Below are 24,746 nucleotides of genomic sequence, written 5' to 3' on the forward strand. Positions count from 1 at the left end.
AATTTTTTCATCCCTTTAAATATATCCCCTTTTCACTTTCTCTTCTCATTCCATGTAACATCTGAAAAGAGTTGCCTAAATTTAGTATCTCTGATCCCTCACCTCCCAGTTACCCATTTATTCATTGCAATCTGTATTTGGTCCTCATTCTAATGAAAATACCTTCAGAAAAATAACCACTGTTTTTTGTGTTATCTATTGCTACAAGCGTGCGTGCATGCACACACACACACAAACACACACACTCTAAAACTTTGTGGCTAGAACAAGCATTTATTTGGTTACCGTTGAGCAATTTGTTCTGGGCTCAGCTGGATAATTTTGTTGGTTCTTGCCTGGGGCCAATCATGTGGCTGCACATATCTGCTAAGTCAACTGGAAATAGTGATAATGATGGCCTCGCTCACATGCCTGGTGGTTGGGAGAGTATTTTAAGAGGGCAAATCTCAATGGGTAAGTGCTTAATAAAGCTTTGCTTGTGTTATGTTTGCTGAAGTCCCACTGGCCAAAGCAAAGCCTATAATCAGTCCCCCTGTTTATCCAGTAGAGTATTAGAGAAAACATGGATGCCAGGAGACATGATTCTTTGGAAACTATTTATGTAGCAATCTATTAGCTAGTCCATTGGCAACATGATGAACCATCCATCCAAATGCAAACTATAATCACCAGCTCCCAAGAAGTTTTATTCCATAATGGTATCATGCAGACGTCCATGGTCACACATACTGCAAAAGATCTGACGCAGGCAATATTTCTTAAGTGCAGCTTCTTTTTGACCCAGAAATATGTGAATTAAAATGAGAAGTTAAATACTGTTTCTGCATACTTAGCATATAATGGTGAAGCAGGTACAGAATCATCACAAAAAACATTCTCATTTCCATAAGGGGAGGAATGAAAGGCACATAGCTTTCACTAATGCATAAAATTTTGAAATTCATCAGAGCACATGATGTTAGGTCTACCACATCTGGGACCAAGGAATGTTTCTTGATTTAGGACTCAGTTCTGCTTCCTGGGAATAGTTTCTGAATTTGTTGTTCTCCTTGTCTCTTTAATCTACTCTCTGAGCTCTTTGCTCTTTGATTTTCATAATAGACCTGAATAGCTATCTCAGACTTTTTCCTGTATTAGTCTGCTCATGCTACCATAACAAAATACCATAGACCTGGTGGCTTAAACAACAGAAATTTATTTTCTCACAGTTCTTCTAGAGGCTGGAAGTCCAAGGTCAAGGTGCTATCAGGGTTGGTTTCTAGTGGGGAATCTCTTCCTGGTTTGTAAGCAGCCTCCTTCTCACTGTGTCCCCACATGGCCTTTCCTCTGTGCCCATATGTTGAGAGAGAGAGCTCTGGTGTCTCTTCCCCTTCTTATAAGAACACAGGTGTTATTGTATTAGGACCCCACCCTTATAACATCATTTAACTTTATCTGCTAATACAGTCACATTGGAGACTAAGGCTTCAACATACAAATTTTGGGGGCAGACAGCTCAGTCCATAACACTGCCATAATAAGCTGGAAGCTCAGAAGCTTTTTTGTATTTTGAACTCTCTCTTGTTTTTTAGTTCAAAATGTTTCAATTCTCCTAAGAACTTCAGGGTTTCATATTAATCTCATTGGGTTTAACCCCACAACTTAAAAGCTGTGGCCATATTCTTTTTTTTTTCTTTCACATAATTTCTTTTAGTTAGGTAATTTTTTATATTCTCCTAAATCGCACTGGTTTTTTAAAATAAACTTTATTTTAGAACAGATTGAGACTTCTAGAAAAATTGGGATGATGATACAGAGATTTCATATATACTTACATTACATAATATCTTACATTAGTGCAGTATATTTGTAGTATAGTACATTCGTTGTAATTAATGAACCAATATTTGTACATTATTACTAACTGTAGTTCATACTTTATTTTAATTTTCTTAGGCTTATTTGAGATGAAATTCATGTAACATAAAATTAACCATTTTAAAGTGAACAACTTAGCAACACTTAGTACATTCGCAAAGTTGTGCTGTCACCACTTCTATCTAGTTCCAGGACATTTTCACCACTGCAAAATAAAGCCTCACACACATTAAAGATTTAATCCTCATTTAACTCTCTACTCTGGCCTGGCAACCACAATCTGCTTTCTATTTCTATGGATTTACCTTTTCTGGAGTTTTTGTATAAAGGAAATCATACAATATGTGATCTTTTGTGTCTGGCTTCTCTTACTTAGCATAACATTTTCAGGTCCATCTGCATTGCACCATGTATCAGTACTTCCTTTTTTATGGCTTAATAATATTCCACTGTATGTATATACGACAATTTGTTTAACTGTTCATCTGTTAATGGACATTTGGGGTGTTATTACCTTTTGTCTATTGTAAATATGGCTGAAATGAACCTTCATATACAAGGATTTGTTTGAGCACCTGTTTTCAATTCTTTTGGGTATATACCTAGGGGTAAAATTACTTTGTCATATGGTAGTTGTATGTTTAACTTATTGAGAACAACCAAACTGTTTTTCATAGCTCAAATATTTTTGTTCTTGAGTTGTGAGAGTTCTTTATATATTTTGGATTACTAGACCCTAATCAAATATATGATTTGCAAACATTTTCTCCAGTTATGTAGGTTGTCTTTCACTTTCTTGATCACGTTACCTGATGTACAAAAGTTTTTTATCTTGACGAAGTTCAGTTTATCTTTTTTTTTCTTTTGTTGTTCATGCTTTTGTTGTCATATCTAAGAATTCATTGCCAAATCCCAGGTCATGAAGATTTACCTTTATGTTTTCTTCTTTGAGTTTTATGGTTTTAGCACTTATATTTAAATCTTTGATACATTTTACATATAGGAGACATGTATATCCTTGGAGTCAAAGGTAAGATAATGGTGGATTAAAAATGACTACCCTCCTCCTTTATACCTCCTTCCATTAACAGTCTATTCTCTCAACCTTTAAACATAGACTGGACTTGTGACTTGTTTTGAACAACAAATATGTCAGAAGAAATGTCATATAACTGCTAAGCAAAGTGTCAAGAAGCCTTGAAGCTTCTGCTTTCACTCTCTTGCTGCTGTAAGTTCCCCAGGTAAAGAAGCCTAATCTAACCTCTTTGAGGATGAATGACCAGGTAGAGAGACAGACCCAACCCACAGCAAGCACAAACCATCAGACTTGTGAGTGAAGTTGTTTTGAACTATCTATCCTAGTCAAGCTGCCAGATGACTGCATTAGTTTGAGGTCACATTAGTGACCAAAAAAACCACACAGCTGAGCCCATCTTACATGGTAACTCACAAAATTATGAGCAAATAAAACGGGGAATATTTATAGCCACTAAGTTTAAGAGTGGCTTATTATGCAGCAATAAATTATGCATTGTTGAATACGACACTGAAATATACAGGCACATGTGCGTATACACCACATTAAACTGAGTAAAATGGAAAATTTTATTCTGTGTGGTGTTGAAGATGAAACTGTTGACCACTTTCTCCTTCTGGAAAAATCCCATTTCTATTTTTTTTTAGTGTCTTTTGCTAACTTGACTCTAACAGGCTTTATTCCTACTTTGGTAGATATTCCTTCCAGTCTTTATGGCAGATCATTTTTCCTCTGACCATATTGGAAATATTGGTGCTCCCCAGACATGTCCTCTTCTCATTTTACTCTCCCTTTGGGTAATACCATTTGAATTTATGTTATTTATGTACTGTATGCTTATACCAACTTGAGATTCCCAGCTCAGATTTCACTTTTTTTATAAGACCTGTATACCCAATGCCTACTGAACATCTTTTTATATATATCTTTGAATCACCTCAAATTCAAAACATACGAAACTAGTTATTTCTTTCTTCTGTGTTCCCAGGTGCAATTAAAGGAACATTATTCACCCAGTAACCTAAGCCAGAAAGTTGATTAAGTATAATGACTGTTCACTTTTCCTTTATATACAATTACTAATTTTTTGGGTTTTTTTAATTTAATTTAATTTTTTATACAGCAGGCTCTTATTAGTTATCTATTTTATACATATTAGTATATATATGTCAATAGCAATCTCCCAATTTATCACACCACCACCACCATCCGCCCCGCTCTCCCCTCCTTCGTGTCCATACGTTTGTTCTCTACATCTGTGTCTCTATTTCTACCTTGCAAACCGGTTCATCTGTACCATTTTTCTAGATTCCACATATATACATGAATATATGATATTTGTTTTTCTCTTTCTGACTTACTTCACTCTGTATGACAGACTCTAGGTCCATCCACGTCTCTACAAAGGACCCAGTTTTGTTCCTTTTTATGGCTAAGTAATATTCCATTGTATATATGTACCACATCTTCTTTATCCATTCGTTTGTCGACGGGCACTTAGGTTGCTTCCATGATCTAGCTATTGTAAATAGTACTGCAGTGAACATTGGGGTGCATGTGTCTTTTTGAATTATGGTTTTCTCTGGGTATATGCCCCGTAGTGGGATTCCTGGGTCATATGGTAGTTCTATTTTTAGTTTTTTAAGGAGCTTTCATACTGTTCTCCATAATGGCTGTATCAGTTTACATTCTCACCAACAGTGCAGGAGGGTTCCCTTTTCTCCACACCCTCTCCAGCATTTGTTGTTTGTAGATTTTCTGATGATGCCCATTCTAAGTGGTGTGAGGTGATACCTCACTGTAGTTTTGATTTGCATTTCTCTAATAATTAGTGCTGTTGAGCAGCTTTTCATGTGCCTCTTGGCCATCTGAATGTCTTCTTTGGAGAAATGTCTATTTAGGTCTTCTGCCCATTTTTTGATTGGTTGTATGTTTTTTTTAATGTTGAGCTGCATGGAGAATGTTTTGTAGTAAGAATCAACCAATTACAGCCCATGGGCCAACTTCAGCCCAAAGCCTGTATTTGTAATACCAATAAACTTAGAATGGTGTTAACATTCTTAGGTTTGTAAAGAAGAACAGAAAAGAACATGTAACATGTTGATCTATAAAGAGTAAATATTATATGCTTTTGAAAAAAAATATTGAGCTGCATGAACTGTTTATATATTTTGGAGATTAATCCTTTGTGCGTTGATTCATTTGCGAATATTTTCTCCCATTCGTAGGGTTGTCTTTTCGTCTTGTTTATGGTTTCCTTTGCAGTGCAAAAGCTTTTAAGTTTCATTAGGTCCCATTTGTTTATCTTTGTTTTTATTTCCATTACTCTAGTCTTTACTAGAGGAAGGTGGGTCAAAAAAGATCTTTCTGTGATTTATGTCAAAGAGTGTTCTTCCTATGTTTTCCCCTAAGAGTTTTATAGTGTCCCGTCTTACATTTAGGTCTTTAATCCATTTTGAGTTTATTTTTGTGTATGGTGTTAGGAAGTGTTCTAATTTCATTCTTTTATATGTAGCTGCCCAGTTTTCCCAGCAGCACTTATTGAAGAGGCTGTCTTTTCTCCACTGTATATCCTTGCCTCCTTTGTCATAGATTAGTTGACTATAGGTCCATGGGTTTATATCTGGGCTTTCTGTTCTGTTCCGTTGATCTATATTTCTGTTTTTGTGCCGGTACCATATTGTCTTGATTATTGTAGCTTTGTATTATAGTCTGAAATCTGGGAGTCTGATTCCTCCAGCTCCATTTTTTTCCCTCAACATTGCTTTGGCTATTCGGGGTCTTTTGTGTGTCCATACAAATTTTAAGATTTTTTTGTTCTAGTTCTGTAAAAAATGCCATGGATAATTTGATAGGGATTGAGCTGAATATGTAGATTGTTTTGGATAGTATAGTCAGTTTCACAATATTGATTCTTCCAATCCAAAACATGGTATATCTCTCCATCTGTTGGTGTCATCTTTGATTTCTTTCATCAGTGTTTTATAGTTTTCTGAGTACAGGTCTTTTACCTCCTTAGGTAGGTTTATTCCTACGTATTTTATTCTTTTTTTTGCAGTGGTGAATGGGATTGTTTCCTTAATTTCTCTTTCTGATTTTTCATTGTTAGTGTATAGGACTGCAAGAGATTTCTGTGCATTAATTTTGTGTCCTGCAACTTTACCAAATTCATTGATTAGCTTTAGTAGTTTTCTGGTGGCATTTTTAGGTTTCTCTATGTATAGTATCATGTCATCTGCAAACAGTGACAGTTTTACTTCTTCTTTTCCAATTGGTATTCCTTTTATTTCTTTTTCTTCTCTGATTCCCGTGGCTGGGACTTCCAAAACTATGTTGAATAATAGTGGTGAGAGTGGACATCCTTGTCTTGTTCCTGATCTTAGAGGAAATGCTTTCAGTATTTCACCATTGAGAATGATGTTTGCTGTGGGTTTGTCGTATATGGACTTTATTATGTTGAGGTAGTTTCCCTCTATGCCCACTTTCTGGAGAGTTTTTATCATAAATTGGTGTTGAATTTTGTCAAAAGCTTTTTCTGCATCTATTGAGATGATCATATGGGTTTTCTTCTTCAATTTGTTAATATGGTGTATCACATTGATTGATTTGCGTATACTGAAGAATCCTTGCATCCCTGGGATAAATCCCACTTGATCGTGGTGTATGATCGTTTTAATGTGTTGTTGGATTCTGTTTGCTAGTATTTGGTTGAGGATTTTTGCATCTATATTCATCAGTGATATTGGTCTGTAATTTTCTTTTTTTGTAGTATCTTTGTCTGGTTTTGGTATCAGGGTGATGGTGGCCTCATAGAATGAGTTAGGGAGTGTTCATTCCTCTGCAGTTTTTTGGAAGGGTTTGAGAAGGATGGGTGTTAGCTCTTCTCTAAATGTTTGATAGAATTCACCTGTGAAGCCATCTGGTCCTGGACTTTTGTTCGTTGGAAGATTTTTAATTACAGTTTCAATTTCATTACTTGTGATTGGTCTGTTCATATTTTCTAGTTCTTCCTGGTTCAGTCTTGGAAGGTGATACCTTTCTAAGAATGTGTCCATTTCTTCCAGGTTGTCCATTTTATTGGCATAGAGTTGCTTGTAGTAGTCTCTTATGATGCTGTGTTTTTCTGCGGTGTCCGTTGGAACTTCTTTTTCATTTCTAATTTTATTGATTTGATTTCTCTCCCTCTTTTTCTTGATGAGTCTGGCTAATGGTTTATCAATTTTGTTTATCTTCCCAAAGAACCAGCTTTTCACTTTATTTATCTTTGCTACTGTTTTCTTTGTTTCTCTTTCATTTATTTCTGCTCTGATCTTTATGATTTCTTTCCTTCTACTAACTTTGGCTTTTGTTTGTTCTTCTTTCTCTAGTTCTTTTCAATGTAAGGTTAGATTGTTTATTTGAGATTTTTTTTGACTCTTGAGGTAGGATTGTATTGCTATAAACTTCACTCTTAGAACTGCTTTTGCTGCATCCCATAGGTTTTGGGTCGTTGTGTTTTCATTGTCATTTGTCTCTAGGTATTTTTAGATTTCCTCTTTGAATTCTTCAGTGATCTCTTGGTTATTTACCAATGTATTGTTTAGCCTCCATGTGTTTGTGTTTTTTACGTTTTTTTCCCCTTGTAATTTATTTCCAATCTCATAGCATTGTTGTTGGAAAAGATGCTTGATATGATTTCAGTTGTCTTCAATTTACCGAGGCTTGATTTGTGACCTAATATGAGATCTATCCTGGAGAATGTTCCATGTGCACTTGAGAAGAAAGTGTAATCTGCTGTTTTCAGATGGAATTTCCTATAAATATCAATTAAATCTATCTGGTCTATTGTGTCATTTAAACCTTCTGTTTCCTTATTAATTTTAAGTCTGGATGATCTGTCCATTGGTGTAAGTGAGGTGTTAAAGTCCCCCACTATTATTGTGTTACTGTCAATTTCCTCTTCTACAGCTGTTAGCATTTGCCTTATGTATTGAGGTGCTCCTATGTTGGGTGCATATATATTTATAATTGTTACATCTTCTTCTTGGATTGATCCCTTGATCATTATGTAGTGTCCTTCCTTGTCTCCTGTACCATTCTTTATTTTAAAGTCTGTTTTATCTGATACTAGTATTGCTGCTCCAGCTTTCTTTTGATGTCCATTTGCATGGAATATCTTTTTCCATCCTCTCTTTTGCAGTCTGTATGTGTCCCTAGGTTTGAAGTGGCTCTCTTGTAGACAGCATATATATGGGTCTTGTTTTTGTATCCATTCAGCAAGCCTGTGTCTTTTGGTTGGAGCATTTAATCCATTCCCATTTAAGGTAATTATCGATATGTATGTTCCTATTACCAATTTCTTAATTGTTTGGGGTTTGTTTTTTGTAGGTCCTTTTCTTCTCTTGTGTTTCCCACTTAGAGAAGTTCCTTCAGCATTTGTTGTAGAGCTGGTTTGGTGGTGCTGAATTCTCTTAGCTTTTGCTTGTCTGTAAAGCTTTTGATTTCTGTGTTAAATCTGAATGAGATCCTTGCCGGGTAGAGTAACCTTGGTTGTAGGTTCTTCCCTTTCATCACTTTAAATATATCATGCCACTCCCTTCTGGCTAATAGACTTTCTGCTGAGAAATCAGCTGTTAACCTTATGGGAGTTCCCTTGTATGTTATTTGTCATTTTTCCCTTGCTGCTTTCAATAATTTTTCTTTGTCTTTAATTTTTGCCACTTTGATTACTATGTGTCTCGGCGTGTTTCTCCTTGGGTTTATTCTGTATGGGACTCTCTGCGCTCCTGGACTTGGGTGGCTATTTCCTTTCCCATGTTAGGGAAATTTTCAACTATAGTCTCTTCAAATGTTTTCTTGGGTCCTTTCTCTCTCTCTTCTCCTTCTGGGACCCCTATAATGAGAATGTTGGTGTGTTTAATGTTGTCCCAGAGGTCTCTTATGCTGTCTTCATTTCTTTTCATTCTTTTTTCTTTATTCTGTTCCGTGGCAGTGAATTCCACCATTTTGTCTTCCAGGTTACTTACCTGTTCTTCTGCCTCAGTTATTCTGCTATTGATTCCTTCTAGTGTATTTTTCATTTCAGTTATTGTATTGTTCATCTCTGTTTGTTCTTTAATTCGTCTAGGTGTTTGTTCTGTAATTCTTCTAGGTCTTTGTTAAACATTTCTTGCAGCTTCTCGATCTTTGCCTCCATTCTTTTTCCGAGGCCCTGGATCATCTTCACTATAATTATTCTGAATTCTTTTTCTGGAAGGCTGCCTATCTCCACTTCATTTAGTTGGTGTTTTATCTTGTTCCTTCATCTGGTACTTAGTCCTCTACCTTTTCATTTTGTCTGTCTTTCTGTGAATGTGGTTTTTTTTCCACAGGCTGCAGGATTGTAGTTCTTCTTGCTTCTGCTCTCTGCCCTCTGGTGGATGAGGCTATCTAAGAGGCTTGTGCAAGCTTCCTGATGGGAGCGACTGGTGGTGGGTAGAGCTGAGTGTTGCTCTGGTGGGCAGAGCTCAGTAAAACTTTAATCTGCTTGTCTGCTGATGGGTGGGGCTGAGATCCCTCCCTGCTGGTTGTTTGGCCTGAGCCAACCCAGCACTGGAGCCTACCGGGCTCTTTGGTGGGGCTAATGGTGGACTCTGGGAGGGCTCATGCCAAGCAGTATTTCCCAGAACTTCTGCTGCCAGTGTACTTGTCCCTGCTCTGAGCCACAGGTGCCCCCCACTTCTGCAGGAGACCCTCCAACACTAGCAGGTAGGTCTGGTTCAGTCTCCTATAGGGTCACTGCTCCTTCCCCCTGGGTCCTGATGTGCACACTACTTTGTGTGTGCCTTCCAAGAGTGGAGTCTCTGTTTCCCCGGTCCTGTCGAATTCTTGCAATCAAATCCCTTTAGGCTTCAAAGTCTGATTCTCTGGGAATTCCTCCTCCCGTTGCCGGACCCCCAGGTTGGGAAGCCTGATGTGGGGCTCAGAACCTTCACTCCAGTGGGTGGACTTTTGTGGTATAATTGTTCTCCAGTTTGTGAGACACCCACCCACTGGTTATGGGCTTTGATTTTATTGTGATTGTGCCCCTCCTACCGTCTCATTGTGGCTTCTCCTTTGTCTTTGGATGTGGGGTATCTTTTTTGGTGAGTTCCAGTGTCTTGCTGTCAATGATTGTTCAGCAGTTAGTTGTGATTCCAGTGTTCTCGCAAGAGGGAGTGAGCGCACGTTCTTCTACTCCGCCATGTTGAACCAATCTCCTACTAATTTGTTTTGATTCCACCTCTAGAATGTGTCTCAGATGCAGACAGTTCTTCCCATCCATACTGTAGGATTTTCATTCAGGCCATTCTCATTTTTGCCAGTGTTACTGTAAGAGCCCTTCACTGGTACCTCTGCTTTAGTCATTTCTTCCTCCTTTCCTTCTTCCATATAATAGGCCATATGCCTTCTCTTTTCTAAATGTATTGTTGCCAGTAATCTGCCTAAAACCCTCCTCTGAATGTCTCATGTCACAGTGGTTATTTCATATTCCTTGGCATGACATAAAAGTCATTTATAAAATAATATTTATTCTTAAGCTTCATGTCCCTTCATATACTCTGTTTTAGCTTTGATTAACTCTCTTAACCCTGGACCTTAACCCATGCATCTTCTCTTATCTCTGTTTAACCCTCATTTTTTCCCACAAACTACCTTTGCCCTCCAAAGCTTTGGATAGCTATCTTCCCTTGAATCTCATATGACATTTTACTGACCAAATTAGCACAGTGTATTTTATTTGTTTCTTTATATCTCTGTCCTATGTGATTGTAAGATCTGGGAAGTTAAAGTCTATTTATAATTCACCACTAACCATAGTACCTACTAAAACCTGGCACATTATAGGCATTAAATACTTCTGAATGAATGGATTCAGGAATGATTTTTTAAAAATTATGTCAGGTTTTGCACATGTTTTTAAATGCATGGGAAGGATGTACTTGTTCTTAAGTTTAAAAAAAAATTTTGGTATGTTGTTTGATAAATATTGCCTATGCTTTCAAGATGATTTGGACTTTTGAATAGGGTAGTTATAGGAAACCCCCTATTGACTGTGAGTTCAAAGTTATCAGTATTTTTTTCAGATGAAAGTAGGTCACAGTTGTGGGGATAGTATTCAGCGTTAGTACTCACATCTACAAATATTTTACAGTAAGAGGGAGATTCCCAACATGAAGTTAATTTTTTCGAGTAGAAAATATTTAGAAGGTTTTATGAATACTTTCTTTGTCTCAAGAACTTAAATAGCATTTAAATATTCAAAATATTTGGTAATAATTTCCAATAAAAATATGGAGTTAAAAAATCAGGGTCAGAATGTTACATGTATCAAGCAGGAGTTTGTAGGCAGTGTGTTTTAGAGCTATAAGTAAATAAAGTATTTTATTTCAACCATAATTTGATGATTCTTAATATCATACATATTTAAAGTATGTCCAATTTGACATTTTTAGTCCCCCCCTTTTGTTTCTCTTTGCTGTTTTAAAGAGACAGAAATAGGAAATGCATAGGATTTTGTGGTTAGTTGGATAAAATTGATTTTAAGTCGTAATCAATATTTCTAAATATCTCAGATATTTATCATAATAAGTAATATTCTAAGCTTAATAATTACAGAAATTTTGTTAAAAATAATTTAAAGTGACTTTGAGAGATTTCTAAGACTTGTCTAAATATTTCAGATAGGAAGCTATACATGGAAAACTCAAATTTTCCTCTGGTACTGTAGGCCTTCCCTATGTGAACCATTTAAGTATCCTGATAATTTGATTACTAGGTACCTGAAATTTTGCCTTCTACCATCAGATCAAAAACCGATTAAAATAATTTTTCTTTATTGCTTTATCACTTACCTCTACAAAAATGTTGTGAGGGTCAGGACTTCCCTGTGATCCAGTGGTTAAGACTCCCTTCCAATGCAGGGAGTGTGGGTTCAATCCCTGGTCGGTGAGCTAAGATCCCACATGCTTCATGGCCAAAAAACCAAAACATAGAACAGAAGCACTATTGTAACAAATTCAATAAAGACTTCAAAAAATGGACTATATAAAAAAAAATCTTTAAAAAAAAGTTGCGAGGGTAAGTTTTTCATCTTAAAATATTTCTCCGTACCAAATATAACTCTATTTCTAAAAATTTAGGTAGCATGTTTTTATCATTATAAAATACATCATTTTCTATGTCATAGAAAATGTGCTATAAAGAGGATCAAACAGAATATTAATTAAGCATTACTCAGTTAAGCATTATTCACTTTAAAATTTGGGACAATTATGTCACAGTACATTAAAATGTCTCTTAACCAATTTCCTTTCTTGTGATACTTCAGCTTCAAATGACTTCTTAGAACTAGTATAACATAAATTAGCCTGATTACAGGTATCTGCACTGTGTAGGACTCTTGAGTTTCCATAATCAAGTGATGTCATTTTTTCCCAATTATTAATTAGTTTAACATCTATTAATATACTCATCAAATGTTCATTCTCTTCTCTGCCTGTTTATCATTTGCCATTTTCTTTCTGGTTTATTTGTAATTTCTTGTTGACTTGTAGGAATAAATGATTATCTTTAGTTTGTTGTGTAGGTTTTAAACATATTCTCATTTGACTTGTCTTTTTATGTTATCTTTTTTTAAAAAAAAGTTCTTAATTTTAATGTACTTAAATTTATCATTTTCCCTTTATTTTAAGTGTTTTGGAACTTGTTTAAGAAATCTTTTCACTATTTCATACAAAATTTTTCCTTTATTTTAAAATTTTGAAGTTTTTTACTTGAGATTTAATTGTTTAACAATGTGAATTTATTTTGTGTGTGAGAGAATGGAAAAGGTAGGTATTTTCATTTGTAAAAATATGGAAAATTATTTTTATCAACATCAATTTTATTGCAAAATCCAGTCATTTCTTAGAAATCAGCTATATCACATCAATCATATATCAAGTTTTTATATATGAGTATATTTATTTCTGGCTTCTTTGTTCCACTGGTTAATTTTATCTCTCTATGATAATACCTCATTTTACTAATTTACATGCTTTATAATATGTTTTGATACTTGATATGGTAGTTCCCTCTTTTTTTCCTTTTTTAAACTTTGACTATTCTTGGTACATACAAATTTTAGAATAAGCTTGTTATGTTACATGCAAACACCCATTGGGATTTCAAACAATTACATTCATCGGTTTTTTATTATGCAGGTGAATTTAGTCTCTCCAGGGTTTTTTTTAAGATTCCTTTGAGTCTCATACTATTGGCCCAAGAAAATTCCGGCAGTATAGCAAATACCAAAATCTGTTTAGAAGAGAGAACTGAGTAGGAGGTAATGGGGAAAATGGGCAAATTGACAAAATTTTCATGCTAAAATACTGGTTTTGTAACATATTTGTATATATAGTATTCATTTAATGTATATCTGTGAGTATATAACTGTGTATATAGATACAGATAAATATATGGATAGATCAATTGTCACATATAAGTAGAACATCTTATCCTTTCTGCCCATTTGCATTAATTTTCTGTTAATTGCTGTTCATGTAGTTTTCCCAATTTTTTTCTTGTATTGTTATTTCTTACATATTTATAGAAATATTGATAGATATCTCTTTTGTGTTAGTTGTAAATTGTTATTCTGCTTGTACAATTCTTTTAACTTATTTATGGTAGCTTTTTCATAGAGATATTAGTGTGTAGACCAATCTGTTATCTGACAAATTCTGGGATGTTTGTAATGTTTAAAAAATTCTTCCTTATATTAAGATTATTAAGATTTTTAATTATTTCTAATACTTTTTTTTACATTAAGTTTCTTTAACCATCTGAAGTTTATTTTTTTTATTGCATGAGGCAGATGTGATACTTTATTCTTAGTTATTTGAATTATCCTAATATTATTCATTGATTGTCCATCTCCATTTTAATTTGAAATGGAAATTTTATAATAAACTAAACTCTCATATATATGGGTAATAAAATGATTACTTACTTTAGCCTATTTTATATTTGGATGACACTCATGCTAAATTTCATTTTTCTCTTTTTTAGTATTGTGGAGAAAAGATATATATGCCTGGAATTTATTATTACATTCAGTATAAATTTTCTTATTTTTCATGCTATAATCTCTCCTCAAATATTTGGATATTCTTTTTTGTCCTTGTATCTATAAATAGTGGACCAGACTGATTACTGGTTGCTAGCATAAGTTTTTGTTGTTTTTTGTTGCAGTTATTATTTGTTTGCTTTTTAGAAGCTGTCAGGGTCTGCTTACATCGAGGGTTTTATCCCGTGTATAAAATTTTTACTCAAGCTCTTTGTAAATAGGAGGTAATATGCTTAGGCAAGGAAGTTGTGGGCCTTTTCTTTTGCCTTAATAAGCTTACTTTTGAGTTTGTAGCCCCTTAGAATCTTTTCCCTCATTGATAAATGTGCTTTTATTTTTCCCCACTCACCTGTTTGGGTCTATGTAAGATTCTGCTAGTTATGTAGGCCCTGTTTTGTTTCTCTCTAGAACCATAACTTCTGTTCTTAGATAGCCTCTCCCTCTTAGGCAGATCTCCAATGTGGTTAGAGAATTTTTCTCATGGCAATGACTAGAAGGTAACTTCTCAGCCATGTATTCTGGATTCTTGGGATAGAAAGCAGTAAGACTGGACTGGCCCATCTCATCACAGGCAGCCCTTTAATTTCGTACTTTGCCTATCACCTGGTTATTCTCACATACTGGGAATTTCTCGTGAGTTCCACACAGAACTTTTACCTCCCCTGAAATGGTTTCCACTTGTCTCTTTTGAGTTATACTTTTCTTTGCTCTCTTTTCATTATCAGTCTCATCTGATTACTCTGTTTCGGGGAATTCTTCTCAAATATATGTTCCAATGATTTTATTGACATACCTATATATTTTTTCCCAGAAATTTTGGTATAATATAGGAATTGGGGAAAAGTAATCATGTATCTTCAATTTAAATTCTTGAATTAGAGATTGTCTATGAAACGCACAACATTCTGACTGTATATTCCTTGTGTTTTTGTTAATTTGTGCCCCTTAGAGCCCAAGGTAGTGTTAGAATATATCTGTAGAACATGACTCCTATCAAGGAGTTTATAGTCCAGAAGAGGGATATTACTCTGAAAAACTAAATATTTGTGAACTTACATGTAATTATGTATTTTCCACTTTTTGGTAATATATTAAATATCATGCACTTATGATTGTGTGGAAAGTCTTTTAGGAATAAATGGCATTTGAAGTGACCCTTGATGTAAAGGTAAAATTTAGAAACAGATAAAAGATGAGAACAATTAGGTGCGAGTAATAATAAAAGGACTAGCTAGGATAAGTATATAGCTGTTGTGGAAACAACAGAGTATAAGTTGACAGAAATATAATGGGGAATGTGAAGAAGAGTATTTGTAATTTTGTCAGTGAGTTTAGGTGTGAGTTAAATTTACTATTGTCTTTTTTTTGAATTTTATTTTATTTATTTTTTTATACAGCAGGTTATTAGTTGGGAGGTGGTGGTATGATGAATTGGGAGATTGGGACTGATATATATACACTAATATGTATAAAATGGATAACTAATAAGAACCTGCTGTGCTATTGTTTTTAAGATGTTAAAAATTTGATTTTTTATTGAGATCTTTTATTTTGACAGTTTGAAACGTCTTTGGAAGAATGGTAAGAACCTTTCATGCTTCTTTTTTATGTTCAAATTTTGATGATTAATCTGCTGTAGATGAGTTTATTTGAAAAGAAAAGGGAAATTGAAAGCAGAATTTTTATACTAGATATTAAAATTTATTTTTAAAAATATAAGAATTAGGATGTCTCTGGAAATGGCAGAATAGGGATTTCCAGGGTTGTGTCCTACCACAAAAACAACTGTAAAGTTGGCAAAACTTGATGAGAATCAACTTCTGCAGAAATGCGGAATCTAGTCCAAAACTTAACAACAACAAGGGAAAAAGTTAAGGAAGAAAGAGGTACTGCATTGCATGAAGGAAGGAAGGACTGTGGCTAAATTGCCCACTTGCCATCCTCCAGCCCTCAGATCAGTGGTGGCCATGAAGCAAATAGCCTGACTTGTGGTGCAGATTGCTAGTGCCAGAAGGAACAGTATGGACCTTATTCTTAAAGAATTATGGTTCAGTGTTTTGCTAAGTCTGATGACTCCCTGAAGGACCAGCACAAAGGATTGTCTTTGTTTTTTCCTGACTAAGAGCAATCACAGAGCTGGAACCACTTCCAGGCAGTGTTTGCTGAAAGTATTTAAAGTCATATATTTGCCACCAATGTCTGAGGCTGTGGATTAGTCAGGACAAGCATTAAAAAGATCAAAATGCCTGGGAATAAAGAATTTGGGAAAAGAGATACATGGGGGAATAGGGTTTTTCAATGTTCTCATATATACTACAGAATTGTAAAGTGCACACATGTGAACAGTGTTGGACATATGCTCAGGAAGGACCAAGAAAACTTAGTCTTTTACCTCTGGCTAGCCTTTAGTATCTGCACAGGTAAGAATTGAAGGTAGAGGCAGAGTTGTAAACAGCCTGGATAAACATTAAAGGAGTACTCCAACTCGGAGCCAGTCTGCTAAGATTGGGAGTGTATATGTTTCCTTTTTTCCTTTTTTTTTTGGGCCGCAGGTATTTAAGGTAACTTGGACAAAACTCAAGTTCACCAGTAAGCTAATGAAACACTTCAATGGCCACAAATGAAAAAGAATACAGATATTACAATAAGTGTTTAGAAGAATCACTAAGCAAATAAAAACCCACCACAAACAGCAAAAATAAACCCAGTAGAGGGAGGGTAATTTTATATCCATATCACATTAAAATACTCAAAATTTCCAGATTTTTACAGAAATTATGAGGCAGGGAAAGAATAAAAGAAAATTTGCCCCATTAACAAGGGGAAAAAAGAAATGAAGGAAACTGGCTCTGAGGAAGCCTAGACATTGTGCTTATTGGACAAAGACTTTAAGTCAACTGTCTTAAGTATCCTCAAAGAGATAAAATAAACTATGGACAAAAAAACCCAACAAAACCAGGAGAGTAATGTCTCAATAAATACAGAATATCAATAAAGAAATAGAAATTATGAGAAAGAATCAAATAAGACATTCTGGAGCTAAAAGATACAATAACTGAAACGAAAAATTAGAGATGTTCATCAACAGATTTGAGCAGGCAGAAGAGAGAATCACTGAATTTGAATATAGATCAATTGAGATTATTCAGGCTGAGAAACAGAAAGACAAAACAATGACGAAAAATGAACAGAGCTTGGTAGACCAAGGGACACCATCAAGAATACAAATATATGCATAATGGGAGTCCAAGAGTGACAGGGGAGAGAAAAAGGCCGTGAAAGAATATTTGAAGAAACATTGGTTAAAAGCTCCCCAAGTTTGATGGAAGAAATGAATCTGTACTTCCACTAAATTCAGTGAACTCCAAGCAGGTTAAACTCAGAGATCCACACTAAGACATATCATAGTAAAATTGTTGAAAGCCTGGGACGAAGGTAGTATCTTGAAAGCAGCAAGAGAGAAGTTGCTCATCATGTACAAGGGATTTTCAATAAAATTTTAAGTCATTTTCTCATCAGAAATTATGGAGGACAGAAGGCAGTGGATTGACATATGTAAAATGCTGGAAGAAAACAACTTGTCAGACAAAAACTCTGAATCCTGCAAAAGTGTCCTTCAAAAATAAAGGAGAAATTAATATATTCCCAGATAAAGAAAAACTGAGGGGCTCCACACATTATCAGACCTGATCTATCAGAAATCCTATAGGTAGTCCCTTCAGGCAGAAGTGAAAGGACACTAGACAGTAACTTGCAGCCATATGAAAGAACACCAAAAGTAAAGGTAGCTATAAAGATAAATACAGGCTTCCCTGGTGGTGCAGTGGTTAAGAGTCTGCCTGCCAATGCAGGGGACATGGGTTCAAGCCCTGGGCTGGGAAGATCCCACATGCCGCGGAGCGGCTAGGCCCATGAGCCACAACCACTGAGCCTGCGCACCCGGAGCCTGTGCTCCGCAATGGGAGAGGCCGTGACAGTGAGAGGCGTGCACACCGTGATGAAGAGTGGCCCCCGCTCTCCGGAACTGGAGAAGGCCCCCACTCTCCGGAACTGGAGAAAGCCCTCGCACAGAAATGGAGACCCAACACAGCAAAAATAAATAAATAAATAAATTTAAAAAAGATAAATACAAAAATTAGTATAATTGCATTTTTATTATGTATCTATTTTATTTTTCTATCTAATTAAAATTAAATAGATAAAACAATAATTGTAAATCTATATTAACGGGTACACAATGTATAAATGTCTAATTTGTGAAAATGACAACATAAAGGGAAGAAGCAGATCTGTAAAGGAACAGAATTTTTAATACTATTGAAAATACGTTGATTTTAATTCAAACTTATTTTTCATGAAGTTAAGATGTTAATTGTAACATCTAATCTCCAAGGAACCACTAAGAAAAACTCTAATAAAACAAATAAATAAAAAACACAGAAATCCAATAAGAAGGAAACTAAAACAATAAAATCAACTAACCACAGAAGAAGGCAGTTATGGAGAAATTAAAGAATAAAAAGATAATATAGAAAACAAATAGTAGAATGCCAGAAGTAAGTCCTTTCTTATCAGTAATTACTTTTCATGAAAATAGATTAAACTCTCCTATCAAAAGGTAGAGAGTGGTAGAATGGATAAGAATACATTCTCCAACTACATGTTGTTTATAAGAGACTCATTTGATGTCCAAAGACACAAGTAGGTTGAAAATGAAAGGATGAAAAATATATTCCAGGAAAATGGTAACCAGAAGAGAGGTTGAGTGGCTATACTAATATAACACAAAATAGACTTTAAGTCGAAACATATTCAAGAGACAAAGAATACATGATATCTTGATAAAAGGGTCACACCATCAAGAAGATATAAAAATTATAAACCTATACATACCTAAAAACCTCAAAAGCATGCAGTAAACTGACAGAAGTGAAAGAAGTAGACAGTTCTATAATAAGTTTGAGAATTCAGTACCCCCACTTTCAATAATGGATAAAAGAACCAAAAAGATCAATAAGGAATTAGACTTGCACAGCACTAAAACCATCTAGGCCTAACTGACTTGTGTAGTACTCTCCACGCAGCAACAGTAGAAATCACATTTTTTTCACATTCACATTGAACATTATTCAGGATAGATTGAACATTATTAAGCCACATTTAAAAATCTCAAAAATTTAAAAAGATTAAATTCATACAAAGTACCTTCTCTGACCCAATTCAATGAAACTAGAAATCAATAATAGGAGGAAACATGGAAAATTCAGATATGTGTATAAATTAGACAGCATGCTCTAAAAAACCCAGTGAGTCAATTTGTAATCACAGAAGATATTAGAAAATAATTTGAGATGAATGAAAATGAAAACACATGGTACCAAAACTTATGAGATGAAGTAAAAGAAGCTCTCAGAAGGGAATGTATAGCCATAAATGATTACATTAAAAAGAAGATTCCAAATCCAGTAACCTAACTCTAGCTTACAGAACTAGAAAAGAATGAGTGTGCTAAAACTAGCAAAAGAAAGGAAATAATAAAGACTAGAACACAGATAAGTGAAATACAGAGTAAAAAGAAAACAAATAGTATAAATGAAAACAAAAATTGTTTCTTTGAGAAGATCAAACAAATTAACAGACCTTTAGACTGACAAAAAAAGAGAACACTTGAATTAAAAAATTCATTAAAAAATTGGGAACATTACTATAGATCTTGCATAAATAAAGATTATGAGATAATACAATGAACAGTTGATAATACTATGAACAACAAATTAGATAGCCAAGATGAAATAAACACATTCTTTAGAAACAAACTATCAAAGCTGACTCAGGAAGAAGTAGAAAATCTGAACAGGTCTGTAATGAGTAAAGAGATTGAGTCAGTAAAATCGCCCAACCAAAGAAAAGCCCAGGACCAGATGGCTTCACTGGTGAATTCTACTAAACGTTGAAAGAAGAATCAATACCAATGCTTCTCAAACTCTTTCAAAAAATAAAAGAGAAGGAAAAACTTTGTAACCCATTCTGTGAGGTCAGCAGTACCCTGATACCAAAGCCAGATAAAGACATCACAAGAAAAGGAAATGTAGACCAATCACTTTGAATATAGATGCAAAAATTCTTAACAAAATATCAGCAACATGAATCCAGCAACATATTAATAAAATTATATATCATGACCAAGTAAGATTTATCCCAGGAATGTGAGAGTGGTTCAGAATACAAAAGCCAATCAATGTAATGTATCACAGTAATAAAAGGAGGTGGGGGGAACTCATGTGAACATCTCAATTGATGTGGAAAGCATGTGGCAAAATCCAACACCTTTTCATAATGAAAACACTCAAAAACTAGAATGGGAAGGGAATTTCTAAAACATGGTAAAGGACATTTATGAGAAACTCTTGACTGACATTACACTTAATGGTGTAGACAGAAAGTTTCCAACCTAAGATCAGGAATAAGACAAGGATGCCCATATCTTGCCACTTCTGTTGGACATTGGCACTCTCGTGCAGTGCTGGTGGGAATGTAAAATGGTTCAGCCACTATGAAAAACAGTTTGGTGGTTCCTCAAAAAGTTAAACCTAGAATTACCATATGACCCAGCAATTTCACTTTGATGTATATACACAAAAGATTTTAAAACAGGTGTGCAAAATATAAACTTGGGGCTTCCCTGGTGGCGCAGTGGTTGAGAATCTGCCTGCCAATGCAGGGGACACGGGTTCGAGCCCTGGTCTGGAAAGATCCCACATGCCGCGGAGCAGCTGGGCCCGTGAGCCACAACTACTGAGCCTGCGCGTCTGGAGCCTGTGCTCCACAACGAGAGAGGCCTCGACAGTGAGAGGCCCGTGCACCGCGATGAAGAGTGGCCCCCGCTTGCCGCAACTAGAGAAAGCCCTTGCACAGAAATGAAGACCCAACACAGCCAAAAATAAATAAATAAATTAATTAATTAAAATAAAATAATAAAAGCCCATCTCTTGGCCCATTTACAAAAAAAAAAAAAAACTTGTATACAAATATTTGTATCATTAGTATTTACAACAGCCAAAAGGTAGAAACAACCTGAAATCCTTCAGTGGACTCATAGATAAATGAAGAGTGGTATATCTGTACAGTGGAATATTATTCAACCATAAAAAGTAAGGAGGTTCTGATACATGCTACAACATGGATAAAATGAAACTTCCTGAAACTTACTTCTTCTTCAGTACAGTGAAAACTAGTCTAGGATTCAAGAATTGGACCAGAAGCATACTGATGAGAAATATTTCATTATTGAATATATAGAACTTTAGCTAGAAAGATTCCTTAGAAAAAATACATTTTAATTTGGACATTTTTCTAAAACCTTAACATCAAATATGAAATAGTATTTTTACTCCTTGCATTTTATATTGTCTCCCCAGAAACTGCTAAACTGAAATTAGAGAAATAACTCTCAAATTATTTTCAGTAAACTCTTTTTTTTGATAGCAACACTCTCTAGAAAAGACTGATATCATTAAAAACAGTACTGCTTTACTATCCCCTCAAAAAATTTCAAGTCATTTGTAACAAATTTTAAATTTCTCTTAATTTACCATGAAGTATAAAACCCATTTCCTATTAGAATTTTGCTATGTACATCTCTTATATAGTACCATTAATATGTATAGTAAGTTTCATCACACATTTAAAATTCAATATTAAAACATCACCTAAAATTTGTTTTACTAACTTTAAGTACAGCCTTCTTTTATTAATTGATTGCTTCTTTCCCGTTATAAAGGAGCAGAACTTCTTTCACAAAAGAGCTGAAAGAAGATCTGAGTGTTGCTACACCAGTGAAACAGGTCATACCAGAAGAATTGAGAGGTAAAGTTGTACCTCATACTAGAAAAGTATAATTATATTTAAAAGCTCATTGGCTTTTCATTTATACATTTCTCATTTTCATAAGAATCATGTATAAGAGTTTTGTAATCCTTATGATTGACTAATAAAGGAAAGAGCCTCTGTATTGTTTGATTAAACATTTATTCAACAAATATTTATTCATTACTGTACTATACCATATACTGCTCTAGGTCCTGAGTATATAATTATCCCTGCCCACTTCTCAAGAATCTGTTATTCAGTGCTGTCCAGTAGGACTTTCTGTGGTAATAGAAGTGTTCTATGTCTCACTGTCCAATAGGGTAGCTACTAGCCACATACAACAGTTGAGCACTTAAAATATGGCTAGTGAGACTGAAAAATTTAATTTTTAAGTTTAACTTTAACTTACATTTAAATGTAAATTAGTTATGTTGGTTCAAGGCTACCATATTGGACATCACAGCTCTTCTATATATATAAATTAAGACTAATATTCTTGTCAAAATTTCCAAATGTAAATGTATAATAATTTATATACTGGTATAAAATTTGTGTTAAAATTACTTCAACATATTTGACTATATCCTTGACATTAAACACTTCCTCCTACCTTTGCCACAAAAATTTGTTGACCACCTTCCTTTAGAGAAGGATAACCAATAAACTTACGACTTTTTAGAAGCACGAATATTTTGTTATTTAATGCTGTCATTCATAGTGAGACTCTGTTTTTACTATTTTCCATTTATAATGAAAATGAAAACCTGATTTATTACTTCTTAATTTTTCAAATGACTAATTCTAGGAGAAAATATCAATCTATTAATGGTCACAAAAACAGTTAAATTAACTACAATTATGTTTATTATAACCATGTATATTTGACTCTAAAACACAAGACAATATCAGGATGAGGAAGATTTGTGGTATTTAAGTGTTTATGCTAATAAAAAAATGCAGGTGGTTGCTCACTCCATATGAAACAATAAAACTAATTGAGATGGTATTCTGGAAAAAAATTCAGAGAGATATTAAATAGAATGAATTGGAGACACCTTAAGTTATACACAAAACTTTCCATTTTCCAATGGAAAATTAATGTCTTTATTGTCCAAAAGTAAAACAAACCAAAATAAAACAAAGATCTGTCAGCCACCTTTCTTCTTGATCCAGTTTCACTGTTTTACCTCCAGCCCCAGCTCTTTGGAGGCTTTGCCTTTCTTGACACTTTGTGTTTGTTTATGTCTTCTTATCATGTCACATTTTGGCAAAAGCCAATGTTCACAAGTATAAATCTCACCAGAATGGGACTCATATCCGTCTTTCTTACTGATCTACCTCCAGGGAGAGAGCATACTGCGTAGAACATAACAGGCTCTCTACCCATTTCTTGTATAAATAGATGAATGCATACCCATGTTAATCATTTTGTTAACATTAAACCATATCATTCCAGAGCTGTGAACCAAGAATCACAAATATCTCTCATAAGGGAGTTCATTTGTATTATAACTGACTAAATACAATTTGGAAATGACGATGAATTTCTGGCAAGGCTAACTAGGGATGTTGTTATCTGATAAGGTAAAGAACATAAAGTGTCTTGTTTCTAGGAAACTCTGAGGATTTTCAGTATTTATCTGATAAATATTAGATAAATATTAGATAAAGCATTATGGTTTGCTTTTCTCATAGAATGGGAGGAAACACAAGCATAATTTCAAAATAAAGCTCTATAATACAGCTTATGAATAGAACATGTGTTTTTCCCTCAGAAAAAAATGTGCGTGAAGATACTGGTTGAGACTTAGCTATTGTAATTATTTTATAAAATATTTATTTCAAAATCTGTCTTCATAGGTTATAATTAATGTTATGATTGTATTATAATAAAACTGTCTTTAAAAGGCTAATTCACTTTTCTACAATTCTCATAGTAAATATATAAATATTAAAAAGATGGCAACACAGCTAGTACCCCTGTTCCCACCATCCAGCTTATTGGCTGATTCATTAACCAATGTGAATACATATTTCTCTTTTAAGATGAAAAGTGTCCAGAATTAAAGCAGGAAATGGAAACATTGCTATCAGAGGCCATCCAACTCATTAAAAGTCTAGAAACTGATCGTGCAGAAGCTGAAGAAGCTTTAAAACAACAAAAATCAAGAAAGAAAAGGATTAGCGTGCAAATTGATTCTTGGTCAGTTTGGAAACATCAAGAAATCCCGTTAGCTGTGCAGAAAGGTAATAATAAGGATTTTTCATATTGCCATTTACTTTGTTGGAGAGGCGTGGATGATTAATTGAAGCTCTGAATTAAAAAATTACCTCTGTTTAGAGTGACCATATTATTCTGCATGCAAACCAGTGCGTTTCTGAAAGATACTATCAATAATAATGCTGAGTTTACAGACATTAATTTGGGGCTGCACTGAGCAAACCTGGACCTGCTGTCATTTGGTGTTTGTTGGAAATGCCATTGAACTTGTGGTACCCAAGGGTCATGCAAACATTTGGTACATATTTCCCATAATGACTACAATATTTCAGTTACTAGAAATTTAGAAATTTAAAGTGATTGCCAGTTGGTGGCATCAGCCACATCTTTAAATCTCGGAAAATGAGAGAATTCTAAGTGATATTTTAGGAACTTATTTGTGTCTTCTTTTGAGAATTCAGTAGTAAATTTGCTTTGGGAACTTCTAGCAGGCAAAGAAACAGGATGTTTCCAAGAGTCATGCAGGTAACACATGTTTAAAAAGGAAACTCTGTCTTTTAGATTACAGAATGAGGGACCTGTGGTCAAGTATTAAACAGTCTAAAGGTATTGGATTTTTCATTTCCAAATACCGTGTTCATCAAGCGTTCCAGACT

At 34.6% G+C, this 24,746-nt stretch overlaps 1 protein-coding gene across 1 annotated transcript in view; it reads left to right on the forward strand.

Annotated features, from left to right (window-relative positions):
- Positions 1-24,746, forward strand: part of CCDC178 (coiled-coil domain containing 178) — a 388,062-nt gene that overhangs the window by 16,957 nt on the left and 346,359 nt on the right. Inside the window, exons 4-6 of the mRNA XM_057526196.1 lie at positions 15,559-15,581; positions 21,781-21,866; positions 23,916-24,116. Of these exons, the coding sequence (XP_057382179.1) occupies positions 15,559-15,581; positions 21,781-21,866; positions 23,916-24,116 (310 nt within the window). The remainder of the gene's footprint in view (positions 1-15,558; positions 15,582-21,780; positions 21,867-23,915; positions 24,117-24,746) is intronic.

This window comes from Balaenoptera acutorostrata, chromosome 13 (genome assembly GCF_949987535.1).
Source record: "Balaenoptera acutorostrata chromosome 13, mBalAcu1.1, whole genome shotgun sequence".
In the NCBI taxonomy this organism is placed as follows: domain Eukaryota; kingdom Metazoa; phylum Chordata; class Mammalia; order Artiodactyla; family Balaenopteridae; genus Balaenoptera; species Balaenoptera acutorostrata.